A 12907-nucleotide genomic window follows, 5' to 3' on the forward strand; every position below is an offset into this window, starting at 1 on the left:
GTTTTGATACAACCCTCATGGTTACTGTTGGGACCCAGGTAGAACTCACCGTTAAAAGCTAGCCATTAAGGGTAGGGTGGGTAACTAGGATTTCAATATCCTTTACGACCTTCCTGCATGATCAATAAAAGTATGGCTACATCACATTATCTATGTAAGACGAATTTTTTCTTTTTCTTTTCCAGGGAAATGATATAATTATGGCTAAATTAGATAGGGTGTGGCTCTAGGATGAAAAGGAGGAGAAAATATCACTTCCCTGTTAGATACTTTCATAGAAGTTATAGGGAAGTGATAAATCCACCCCTTTTGAGAAGTAAGGCATCCATGTGTAAGGATCCAATGATACGCTAAGTCAGGGCCCATTAATGAGTGCTGCCCTATTTAATCCTTCTTATGTGAAGTACATCAGCCCCTCTGCAGTCATTGATACACTGTTGTTGGGTGTCCCAAGTAATCAAAAGGGGTGGATATGTCACTTTCCTAAATTAGAGAAATTATATGGTGGCCGCCCTTTATATGTAAAGGGTGGAGAGGGGAAAATATCACCCACTTGGATTTTTGATCAAGGTAATAGTAAAAAATGGGGGCTCATGATGGATAAAAATCAAGGGAGGGAGTTTTTTCTCTCTCTGCCCTTGTTGGTGGACGGTCGGCCACCATATAAAAACTCCCTAAATTATATTTTTCATTTGTTGGGCCCTGACTTAGATAGGGGCATAGGGCGTGACTAGAAAAATCTTCTCCATAGGATGATCCCAACCCTCCGATTTATTTAGATTTAAGATCCTATGGAGAAGACTTTCCGGCTGGGCCCTATCTGCTATCAACGTCAGATCCCAATAAATGAATGGTTTGGATCACCCAAACAAAAGGGCCCCACTATATCACTGCTGTCCACGCTATAAATTCTCTTCTTTGGAAGTGCAATATAAAAAGCATGGCAGTGACAAGGAGCCGCCGAGCTATGTTAACTCTAACCTAACATCACTCTCCGGAAGATTTTTATCCAACATAGCGCCCAAAACCCTAATTCTCGAGGTATCTCCTCCTCCTCCTCCACCACCTTTTATTTGCTTTATTAGGGTTCATTCAAAATTCGCTTATTTTGATATTTCATTTCCATTTATAGTGAATTTATTCGAATTCTGCCTTCATTGAACCTTAAAAATGCCCATATCATCGCTCGATCAAGATGTCAAAACAAGCCATCGAATTTTTTGCTCAAATGCGAAGAAACTCGAAATTCCCACAATATTTGTGCTGCAACCAGTACCTTCACTGTCTGGTCAGTTCGAATTGCGGGGATTTATCGATGAAAATATTATTTGATTTGATCTTTCGAGGATATTTTCCTCACATATCATCTTGCAATTCGATAATCGGGATTTTGTGTAAAATGGGTAGTCTGAATTTTGCCCAAGATTTCCTTACTCTGATGCCTAGAATTCATTGTCAGCCAGATATAGTCAGTTACAACTGTTTGATTGATGGGTATTTCATGGTTGGGGATTTAAAGGGAGCATCTATTGTTATGAATCGAATTCGAATTGGACAATGCAAACCTGACCTAATTACATTTAACACTTTGATCAATGGGTTCTGTAAGCGTGGACTGCGTGGAGAAGCTTTTAGTTTTATGGGTTTAATGTGGAAATATTATTCACCAAATGTTGTCACTTATAGTATTTTTATTGACATGTTTTGTAAATTGAGTCAATTAGATATGGGTTATGTGATTGTTAGAGATATGATGCGTGTCGGTGTATCTCCCAATTTAGTTACTTTTACTTGTTTGATTGATGGGTATTGCAAAGTGGGTAATTTGGATGCTGCGTTCGAATTGTATTCTAGAATGTTGAAGTCATCACTTTCACCCAATGTTATTACTTATAGTACTCTTGTTGATGGTCTCTCCAAACAAGGTTTGATGAATAAAGCTGATGAACTATTTGGGAAGATGTTGATGGCTGGGGTTGAGCCTAATACCCTGGTTTACACTTCAATGATAGACGGACACTTCAAAAAAGGAAATATGGACTTGGCAATGAAATATTTGAATAGAATGCATGATCAGGGGATCAAGCTAGATGTTACAACATATGGAGCACTCATATGGGGATTCTGTAGTAAAGGTCGATTGGATAAAGCTATAGAGGCTGAGAAAAAGATGGAGGAGAGAGGAATGGTGCCAGATAAGGTGATCTATACCACTCTTATAGATGCTCATTTTAAATTGGGGGATGTTAAAGGAGCTTTTGATGTGTACACAGATATGTTGTCAAGAGGGCTTGAGCCTGATGTTGTTACCGTTTCCGCTCTGATGGATGGACTTTGCAAGCATGGGCTCTTGCACGAGGCAAGAGAGTATTTCAACAAAACAAAAGCAAATGAAATTACTTACAGTATACTGATTGATGGGCTCTCCAAGGAAGGAAATTTCAATGAAGTTGAGATCGTGTTCAAGGAAATGTTGGAGGCGGGTTTTGTGCCGGACAAGTTTATGTACACATCTTGGATTGCTGGGCTTTGCAGGCAGGGGAATTTGGTGGATGCATTTAAGCTTAAGAGAACAATGCTTAAAGAAGGTATGAATCCTGATCTCCTTACATTTAACTCTCTTATTTGGGGTTTAGCCAATAAGGGACTCATGATCGAAGCAAAAGAGGTTTTCAATGATATGGTGGAGAGAGGCATCACTCCTGATTCCGCAGTTTATGATGTCTTGACCAGAGGTTATCTCAAGCAAAACAATATTGATGCTATTTCAGGTTTGCAAGATGTTATGAAACAGAGAGGGCTACTTCCAAATAGGAATCACGGTAACTCATGCAAATGAATCATGATTCCAGACAGGTTTTGAGGTTACCGTCAATTTTAACGTAGTCAGGATCATGACCCGTTTTTTCTTTTTAGCGTTTAGCTCCTATTTAGGATATAGACAACAAAGGACTCATAGTTGAAGCAAAAGAGGGTCTTCAACGATGGAATGCAGAGAGGAGTTTGTGATTTTGTGATATCTTGATCAGAGTTTATCTCTAGCGAAAAAAGAAAGAAAAAGAAAACATCAATGCCATTCAGGTTTTGCAGGATGACATGAAAAGAAGAGAGCTACTTCCAATTCCAATAGCAAGCAGACTCACTCATAGAAAATTAATCATGATTCCAAACATTTTTCAGGACCAGGAGACCTTTTATTTGGAATTGGAAGTACAACAATATATAGTGGCCTCCTTTTTCCTTCTCAGACCATTCATTTGAGCCTGCCCAGGTATTGTCTGTTTACTGTGATTGAATTGAACAGTTATTCCTTTCACCAGATGGGTCCTTCATAGCAGCAATGTATACATGTTGAATCCAAGTCTGTCCTATATGCATAACGGACGAACTGTTTCCCTCCCAGGTGATGTTACTCGAGATTGGTTAATGTTGAAATTGCTGTTTTTATCTGAGTAATTCAACCATAGGTCCATAACTAGTATACATTCACTACAGGACAGACAAGGCTAGCAGTTGGATGGTGTCATGACGTCCATGTTATTGTGGTGTCAAATAGAGGCAAGGCTTGAACTTTTGTTACTTGTATGTATTACTTGCACATTTTTGTAGTTCACCTATCTGATATATTATCATCGTACTCAGCAGTAGATTGCATAATCCAGTGCAGGTGTATAAACTCATGGCTAGTCGTATGCTGAAAATTGATACGAGGCATCAACTTTTAAGGTGGTAAAATATTTAAAACCAGATTTACGTTATTTCTGCATTTTTCCTTGAACATATAATTTATGGTAGATTGGGATTTTCATGGTCATTGCATATGACACCTTTTGGTTGGCCAAACTCTCTCTCTTGATAAGCGGTGTACTTGTCCAAGTTACATAGGCTATCCATGCCATATAATGTATGTGTTGCGTATGATAACTTATGGCCACATTGGAACTGTATCATTGATGATTTGTAGTTTTAAGAACATTAAATGATTGTAAACTATAGAATTTTATTATTTTTCATGCTATTTTATTTAAGATACATCAGAAGGTATCTACAGAAAATTAATTCTCTCTTGGAACAGCAGGGGCATAAAATTTAAATTTTCTTTACAACTTGTAGCTTTTATCAGTAGAAAATATTTGCATAATGTTGATCTCGATACATTTTTTTCTTTTCTGAAAGACAAAGAAGAATAACATATTAAGAAGAAAAGGAATATGAGAACAAAGATGGCCGAGGTAGCTCCATAAAGCAGATAAACAAAGAAAAAAAGCTACTCAATCAGAGAGACAAGCTTCCACTACATTATGTTTATCTCTCAATTCCATCTCTACCAGACCCATCCACCGTCTCATTAGTGCTCCTAAGAATATGTGTGAAGGTCGGTTCTAACTCTCTAATTCATTGTCTAAGAGGGAGACCTATCAGCCAATCTTCAAGGAATCGGTTTCAATGTCAATGCCCCAAAATGACAATCGAAGAGTAACAAGCTTCCAGTACATCATGTTTATCTCTCAATTCCATCTCTACCAAACCCATCCACCGTCTCATTAGTGATCCTAAGAATTTGTTTGTAGGGAAAGACTTCATCAAGCTGTGTTTCTTCCTCCGTTGGATCAATGCATTCCATCTTATTGAGCACTTTCTCTTCTTAATTTTTGTACCTCAATTCTTTTCCCACTCTATCTTTTGCTTGAGTTTCTCAAACTTCATGTCAAATATAAAGCCCTTCTGCCCCTCGATTTATTTTTCTTTCCACCATTTTCTTCACCTCTCAGACGCTAAATTTCTACCCAGGCTAAATCTATTTCAAATGAACTCGGATCACCTAGCTGATTTTTCATTTCCAAAAGAATTAGGTTTTGATCTGGTAGGTAATTCCCTTTGGTTTACATGTGGATAATGATCCTATTCCTCTCATTCCTTAGATAAAAGAACTTTATCACGCCTACTCATAATGAGGTTAGGTTAATTGTTTGAACATGTGTATTTTGCCCCGTCCAATTGTAAATTCCCCACTCCACAAACTGGAATGAATTGTGAGACTTTCCTTATGCTTTTTGTTGTTCGAACCCTTCTATTTTTTTAATCGGATTAGTATTGAAGTCTCCCTTCAACATCGATGGTCCCTCCCAGTGACTGAATTTCTAACAATTCTACCTAGTCAAACCACACACAACAGTCAACAGCCATTTAGAGGTTGTTGGGTTGATTTGTTATTTTGAGTTATAATGAGTAGTCTCCTTCCACATAAAATTTGACTCTTCCAAAACCACATTTATTCCCCCTGTTTATCCCCTTGCTGGGAAACTTGCCTGATTCCTGTTTTCTCTTCCCAAAATCTGGTTTACAAGTTCATCAGACGCCTCTTGTTCCTTTGATTTTGTTATGATAAGGATGTTTGCCTTTTGCTTTCTGCCGCCTCTGTCACTGCCCCTCTCTTCTCATCTGTGCCCTCGCCTCCGGTATTCTATGTCATTAATTTCATCATTACTAGATGTTGTTGGTCACCTCCCCTGTCTCTCTATCCCTCTCCATTTCTGCTATTTTTCTGTTAGCGGGAAACATATCACTAATTAGACCCCTCAATTCTCACTTCCCTTTTCCATTTGGTTTATTGTCAATTCCTGTCAAGTAATTTCTTTTGGGATTTGTCCCCGATTTCAATCGCTTCCAACATCTGCAAAATTTGCATTTCATTTCCTCCACAATTCACTCCCAACTCCCACTGATCTGGGGCATTCTTTCCTTCTCCTCGTCAATTGCACCTCTGGGGGATGTAGATAAATTGATATCTGATGTCCTCCAATACATCTCACAAATCAGCATCCAGTGGGTCCTCTTCTGATTTGTTCGCATCAGGCATTGCTTCTTTTTCTTGGATATTTTCTCCCATCCTCCTTTCTCTCGTGTCTTCTATTCCTGCTAGAGATGTTGCTCGGATCTGTTCGGATCTGATCATCTCCCACCAAATTGGGAGGAACCAATGACATTCCACTTGAATCTGCCTGCAAACTAGTTCCCTCTCCTAAGTCAATCTCCCCCTATATCACTATTATCCTGTTCTCTAACCCCAGATTTTTTTTTTTCAGGAATGAGGTCCAATCTTTTCAGTTCTTCATCCATTTTCTGCCACAAGTGAAGTAGACCTTCCATTTCCTCGTCGAAGATCTTCACCCTTTATTTCATCTCACTGATGATCTCACCATTCTTTATTTTATTCTTAATGGTAAATGCTTCTCAATGGGCTTTTTCCTCTTCTCTCCCTTTTTCTTTATTTAATTCCACCCGTGTCCTTATTTTAACGGTCTTCTTCCTTTTCCCTCTGTATTGCTATTTTGGGAAACTGACCAGGGGCAGAGATATCTGGATGCTATCATGCTAGGTGGGAGAACTAGGGAGAAGAGAGGGATTAGGACTCAGGTCGCTCGGTTGATTGTTGTAGAACCGAAGAGTAATGTGTTACAATTCAAAGTTCCTGCCACCACAATATGACTCTTCAATACTCTCATAACTTAAACACGTTACATAAATGAACTATGACCAAACAATCCCAGTCCCATGTAAATGATTAAAGAAGGCCGCTATTGCTTGTAGTTGTATGTACAATTTTGCCGCTGTTAATAATTATAACAAATAGTATAATTAAATTATTGTTTCAAACTTCCCTGCTTCAATCATCTCATTGACCTTAGCTGAGTTCTTGTCCGAGTCATTTTGCCCTATCAAGTTAATCAAAACTCCTTTTAACATGCCCGAGTCATGACTGCTTCAACCTATTACTCAGCCGTGTCAACAAAGTACTCAGTCCTGCCGCGTTGAGTCGACTAGGATTTAGTTTGGCTGTATTTTAGCCCGCATCCGCATTTTGAAACACTGAATTAAATAATAAATATTTAAGTCCATTTTCGCAAACATTCTGTTTAGTATAACACTATTTCGAACTTCGAAGGTCAATATGCAAAGATATCCATTAAGAATGAGCAAAGAGGACAATTAAAAGAAAAGCAAACGAAGGAAAAGCACTCGTCAATTCAAGGAAAACTACTTGAAAAATAAATATAAACGAATGAACTTTTTTTTTTAAATTGCCATTCAAAAAAAAAATTTACTTTTTTTTTTAAATATTTTATTTTCGGTGATATTCATAACTTCATTCAAATGGCTCTCGTTGTCGGACGTCAGTTTCCAGCTATTAAGACTAATTGGTTGGCATCTAAGCTAGTTCATATGTCAATAGTTCCATTTTCATCTAACTACTGAACAAATTGTATGCATTCCCCAGATTAATCACCTTTCTTTTAGCCCTCATATGGATGCCAAAGGGATCGTGGATCTTGTCAAATTTATCTCCACAGCATGTTATACTTGTACATGGTGAGAAGCCTAATTTGGCATTACTAGAATTCAATCTGAACTGGGGATTCAATGTTATGATCCGGCAAACAACAAGAACCTACACGTTCCTTCAGCCCAAACTGTGAAGGTAGATGTCACAAAATGTTTATTAAATGCAATCTCCAAGTGTGTAACTAGCCATGTGGAAGTAAAAATCGGATTCAAGTTCCAAAGACAGTGTAGGTTGGAATGGTCGGTGAAAGTTTCTTTTTGGATTTGTTGTAGTATAAGACCCGCCCATGGCATGGTGAAGGAAGAAAGGACCCAGATTGTTGTTGTTTTTGTTCAGTCTTTATGGCTCAGGGTATGCCCTGGCCAGCTTTATTCGATACTATGTAATGCTAGCTGGGACTCTTGGTCCCCAATGTATTTTTCATAATATCAATGAAAATATGTCATCTTTCAAAAAAAAGTTCCAAAGACAGTGGAGCCCTGTCCTTCCCACAGAATAGAGACTAAAGGGTAGCTGAAGGCATTCTGGTTATAGAGAAAACTAAAAGGGCCAAGGTGGTGCACCACCAGGATGAACTTCTGCAGATGTTGGGCATGGAAGAGCACAGAGTTGAGTTTGTTTACTGCTGCCCATTATATGCAAGCAACATGGAACATATTCAAACACATGATTCGAATAGTGGAGTATCTCAATCTATCGGCAATTCCTCACCTCTAGATTCGAGAGTTTCCCAAAGTCCATTGGTTGAACATGTGAATACCACTTCAATGGAAACTTTGTTGGCCCCCTTTTGATCAGTGCTCTTGGTTACATCAGCTATTCCTAAAACAGATAAACATACACATCAATTCCTAAAACTGATAAACGTACACATTAGCAAGGACATCCAAGACTTTCCTGATCATCTGCAGATGAACCATGTCCTTGTCCGTATTTGTTTGAATGGCAATTGTCCCTACAGGATCAAAGATGGTGACGACGACAGAGCAGTGATATTTTTTTGTTGCAGCGGGTTATCGTTTGATGAAACACTGGCATGGAGTGTTCTTTCAGTCATGAAAGGATTGGATTTATGCAGTTCTTGAACTCAAAATCAAAGCCCCCTACAATTGTGATTATATCCAATCAATTGGCTTGCTCGGTGTCAGCTCAGTTAAACTTGCTAATTCACCTTATTATTCAATTTTTGGGAGGTGTTCTAGAGCAATTTATTATTCATTTGACTTGCATTTCAACTCTACAGACAGGCTAGTTGATGGAACTTTTGTGCATTATGTGGCCTTGGTGGGTTCTTTTGTTTGAAAACTCAGTTCCGTGCATTCATAGATCAGATTTAACTCATGAGCGTACAGCATGAAGCAGTAATTGAGGGTTTATATCAATATTTAGTTAGTTAACTATTGCCGACCGGATTTCTAGCGAACTGAAATTCACTTCACACATGTGATGGGTGAATTTGGCAGGGATACTCTATTGTTGTTCATAGATGCAATGTGGAAGTGTACTATGTGAATAATGAATGAGGAAATTCTGCATCTTTCTGGGCAGATATGTAGTTGTTTTGGGGACCAGTGTATGAGCAGCAAGGTACACTGTTCATCTTGAAAGTTTCTTTATAATCCCCCGTTTTGCGGTTTTTTTGTTCTCCTCTTTACCTTATGTAACCGAAAAGCAGTGACTGCTGTCTCCACCCTTTCCTCTCCCGTTCATTGCCACCTGAATCAGCTCTACATTTGTCCTTCCTCCTTCCAATGATCCCCATTCGCCTCTCTGCCAACTTTTTACTGGTTGCAAGCAGAAGGGTGCTGTTCCAGAGGGTTGCAATCCTAGAGATAGGCATCCCTGTGCCTAAAGCCCATAAAAGTCTTGCTGATTAAGGCCCTGTTTGTTTTGGATTTTGAGAAACGAATGTGAGTCCAAATCTATGGCTTTAGATTTAGTTGGTGGGTTTCAAGGAGAGAAAGGGAGAGAAGGGCATTTTTGTTTTGTTTTGTTTTGTTTTTTGGCAAGTAAGCTGGGATTGAACCACCCACATTTAGGTTGACGAACAAAGCCTTAACCATTGAGCTAGAGGGTCAATCACAGTGAAGGGCAATTTTATTGAGTTGTAAGCATTTTTTTTTCAGCGGAAATGATATATTCACACCATTTACTTCCCCGGGCCATCCCCTTGCGGTGTAAAACGGGTAGAGTTATAAATAAAATGAAGGTTAGCCTGACTTTAACCTTTCTAAAGAGCACTTTTATGTCAGACATATGATGCACAAGACATTAAAGAATCATACACAAACTTCATTGTTTGCAACTTAACTACAGTGAATTCAGATAACAGCCAATCATAAAAGATTAGAAAGTTTTTCCATTTCTTGGAATCTAGAGAGAAGAGAGATACTGCCATGGACACACTCCATATTTAGAAGAGTTCCTCGTGCAGTGCCGTCCTTGTACAGAGAAATTGGGGACCATGACTTCAAGCACACCCAACCAGTGTGCTTCTTTCACGACATGCTCCGGTCCCGGGCATCTTCCTATGGTCTTCTAGCAAGGCTTTGAGATTGAGTTTGCTTCACATCCAGCTCAAGGATCTCTTTCTCCGAACTGAATATACAAGCTCTGTTTCATTTACCCAGAATGAAGAGTTTGATTAGATTAAATAAAATAATTCATGGATACGAAATACGAGAGTATTTACAAGTGGGGCCGATGATCTAAACTGTTTATCTCTTAGGCCATACGATGGTTAGAAAAAAGCAACAGTGGTTAGAAATGGATCCTCATATAAATCATGCCAATGAGCTTAAGGGTGCACATTTGAAGAATAAGGCCCTTACATTGGGCCATAGGGACCATAGGCAATGGAATTTGTAGCACCCGAGTTGATGTAAGAGCTTTAGTACAACCCCCGACCGTCATAAATGGGGTATAAGGTCCTACACATGGAATCTTTGATCCATAAGCTGTATCACCAGAAAGAGTAACTGGCATTTGAAGATCATAACGGGCCCCATAGTTCATACATAACTTCAAAGATCGAACAAGCGAGAAGGGGTAAAGTTCTCCATCGACTACACAACAACCGTGATACAAGTTTCTGGTAAATGGAGTAAGTGGTAACGACTAGCGAATACCAAGTCAAGACCGCATCAGCTAAGCTCCAAAAGTCACATTTGCATTTCTTCAGCTTGACATCAAGTAGAAAAATAATCTGGCCAACAGTGACACCGACATATTAGCCAGGATGGGTGTAAGGGATAGCTTGGAGATTTTCGATTTTCTCCCGCCCCGAAGGCCTTGATTTGCTTTTGTTTGGTTCTTTTTCCTTTGCTTTGTTTTTTCTTGTATTGACCATCTCGGTCACGGGGTTCTTCCCTTTTCCTCATTAATATCATCTGCCATCATTAAAAAAAAGTAGAAAAATAAGTTGCAATCGCGTCATCGGTTTTGCCGATTCTTAGCTTTTTTACCATATTCACTCATCAGTGAAGTGTAAGCAGCAAAGTCAGACACCATGCCCTTTTCGCCACGTAGTTTATCATCATCCTCCAAGTCTTCATTTTTACAGTGCCCTTCCAAAAGAATGTTGTAGGTAACATCATCGGGTACCACTCCTAAATTAAGCATCGCATTTAGAAGCATATTCGCATTTTTCATCTGCCCTTGCTTGCACAGCCCGTGCATAAGCACATTATATGTCACAACACTCGGCACACAGCCATTACTCTGCATCTCCTTAAGCAACTTGAAGCCCATCTTAACATCCCCCTTCTTACAATACCCATCAATAACCATAGTATAAGTCGCATCATCGGGCGTCATTCCCGCTCTCAACATCTCTCGCATTGTCCTTTCTGCATCAGCGATTTGTCCTTCTCTACTCAGCCCTGAAATAAGCGCTGTATAAGCCACATTATCAAGCTCAATCCCGTCACCAACCATTTCCCTCCTAATCTCAATAGCTAAACCTATATCTCCCTCCTTGCAAAACCCATCAATGAGTGTTGTATATGTTATCTTATCAGGCTTCAATCCCTTCCTTCTCATTTCATCAACAATCCCTCTTGCTTTCCTCAAATCACCAACTTTGCAAAGCCCATTAACAAGTGTGTTGTAAGTGATCAAATCAGGTTTCACACCTTTCCTCAACATTTTTTCATACATTTCCAATGCAACACCAATTTGTCCTTCTTTGCAATGCCCATCAATTAAAGTAGTGAAAGTCACATCATTTGGAACCAAACCTCTCACACACATTTCATCAAACATTTCATTAGCTTCTTCCAACCGACTCTCTTTGCACAGCCCATTAATCAAAACACTATAAGTGAACACATCAGGAAAAATTCTCAATTCTAACATAACCCTCTTAAGCCCAAAACCCTCCTCCAAATTCTTCACTTTACAATACCCATTAATCAAAGTATTGAAACTAACAACAGTGGGATCCAAACCCCTTATCCGAATTTCATCGAAAATCAATCGGGCTTCCTTAATCTTACCATCTTTACAAAAAGAATGCATCAAAATGTTAAAAGTATAAACATTTGGTGGGAACCCACAATTCAAAATCTCCGAATAAAACGCATAAGCCGCCGCAGGGGAATTAGATTTCATCAGATTATCAAGAAGATAACCACATGACTGAAAAGGGATACCAAAACCATGTTTTCTAACCAACCTAAAACACTGAATTGCATCAGATACAAACCCTAAATCCGTATATGCATTCATCAAAGCATTAAAAGCCAGATTGGGTTGATGGGTACCTCTGGTTTGGAGGATTACTGCAAAGATTGATGCGGCGGAGTCTCGTCCCTTTCGAGAGACCACGAATTGGAGGAGGGATTGTGAGTCTGAGAGCATTTGGTGTGAGCAGAGAAAGTGGGCCATGGTGCAATATGATTGAATGGTGTGACGAAAGCCCTTTTGAGAAGAGACCCATTTGAAGAAAGAGAGGAGGGAAGGTGGGTCTAGAGAGAATGGGTTTTTGGTGATGAGGGAGATTATATGGGAGGCTGTGAGAGAGGGGAGGAGTTTTTTTAGGGAAGAATCTAGGGTTTTTTGTGGGGTGTTTTTAATGGCGTGAGAGAGGGTGGTGAGAATTGGGTCTTGATCTTGGGGGAGAGATGATGGAGAGAACCAGGTGGAGAAGAAGAAGCCTAAACGGGAAGTAAGAACAGAGGGTTTGATTCGGAGCTTGTTCATTTTTTTTTTCTTGTGGGTTGTTGTGCTTGGAAGATTTATATGTAGGCCCTCCAACGTAAGTCTGTGTCCGATTAAATGTTAGTGGGCCATGAATCCATGTTTTCATACGATGAAATCCGATATGATCTCAAAATTCCAATCTGTGTGGGATATCTTCATTATGAAAGGAATGTTATAGACTTACTTTAAGGGTCCGTTCACTTGTTTTATCGGGAAAGGAAAGGAAACTGTGCTGGAAAATGAATCATGCGCAGGAAAACCTGAGAAATCTAGAGAAAATGTTTCATGCGTTGTATTAGGAAAACTAAACAGAAAAGTGACATTGAACCATATTTGTTGGTTCTCGAGGCATGATGCTTG

The 12907-nt window shown here is 39.3% G+C and overlaps 2 protein-coding genes across 7 annotated transcripts; one reads left to right on the forward strand and one right to left on the reverse strand.

The window, feature by feature from the left end:
- Window positions 1–941: 941 nt before the first annotated feature.
- LOC143877711 (Tetratricopeptide repeat (TPR)-like superfamily protein) lies at window positions 942–9202 on the forward strand. 6 transcript variants are annotated; one of them, XM_077379911.1, is made up of 5 exons: window positions 942–2588; window positions 3321–3403; window positions 3496–3558; window positions 3663–3726; window positions 7280–9202. In XM_077379911.1, the coding sequence occupies exons 1-2, from the start codon at window positions 1196–1198 to the stop codon at window positions 3353–3355; spliced, it is 1428 nt and encodes a 475-aa protein (XP_077236026.1). In that variant the 5' UTR covers window positions 942–1195; the 3' UTR covers window positions 3356–3403; window positions 3496–3558; window positions 3663–3726; window positions 7280–9202. The 6 variants fall into 6 exon arrangements, with proteins under 6 accessions (XP_077236026.1, XP_077236025.1, XP_077236024.1 ...); XM_077379910.1 differs by having other exon boundaries at window positions 3668–3726; window positions 7280–9201; XM_077379909.1 differs by having other exon boundaries at window positions 2772–3403; window positions 3668–3726; window positions 7280–9193.
- Window positions 9203–10289: 1087 nt separating this feature from the next.
- LOC143877710 (Pentatricopeptide repeat (PPR) superfamily protein) lies at window positions 10290–12579 on the reverse strand. The gene has a single exon (XM_077379905.1). The coding sequence runs from the start codon at window positions 12545–12547 to the stop codon at window positions 10778–10780; it is 1770 nt and encodes a 589-aa protein (XP_077236020.1). The 5' UTR covers window positions 12548–12579; the 3' UTR covers window positions 10290–10777.
- Between the last annotated feature and the right edge of the window lie 328 nt (window positions 12580–12907).

The sequence above is a fragment of the Tasmannia lanceolata genome, unplaced genomic scaffold (assembly GCF_043159265.1).
Source record: "Tasmannia lanceolata isolate RefF3 unplaced genomic scaffold, GAP_Taslan_0.1 ptg000005l, whole genome shotgun sequence".
In the NCBI taxonomy this organism is placed as follows: domain Eukaryota; kingdom Viridiplantae; phylum Streptophyta; class Magnoliopsida; order Canellales; family Winteraceae; genus Tasmannia; species Tasmannia lanceolata.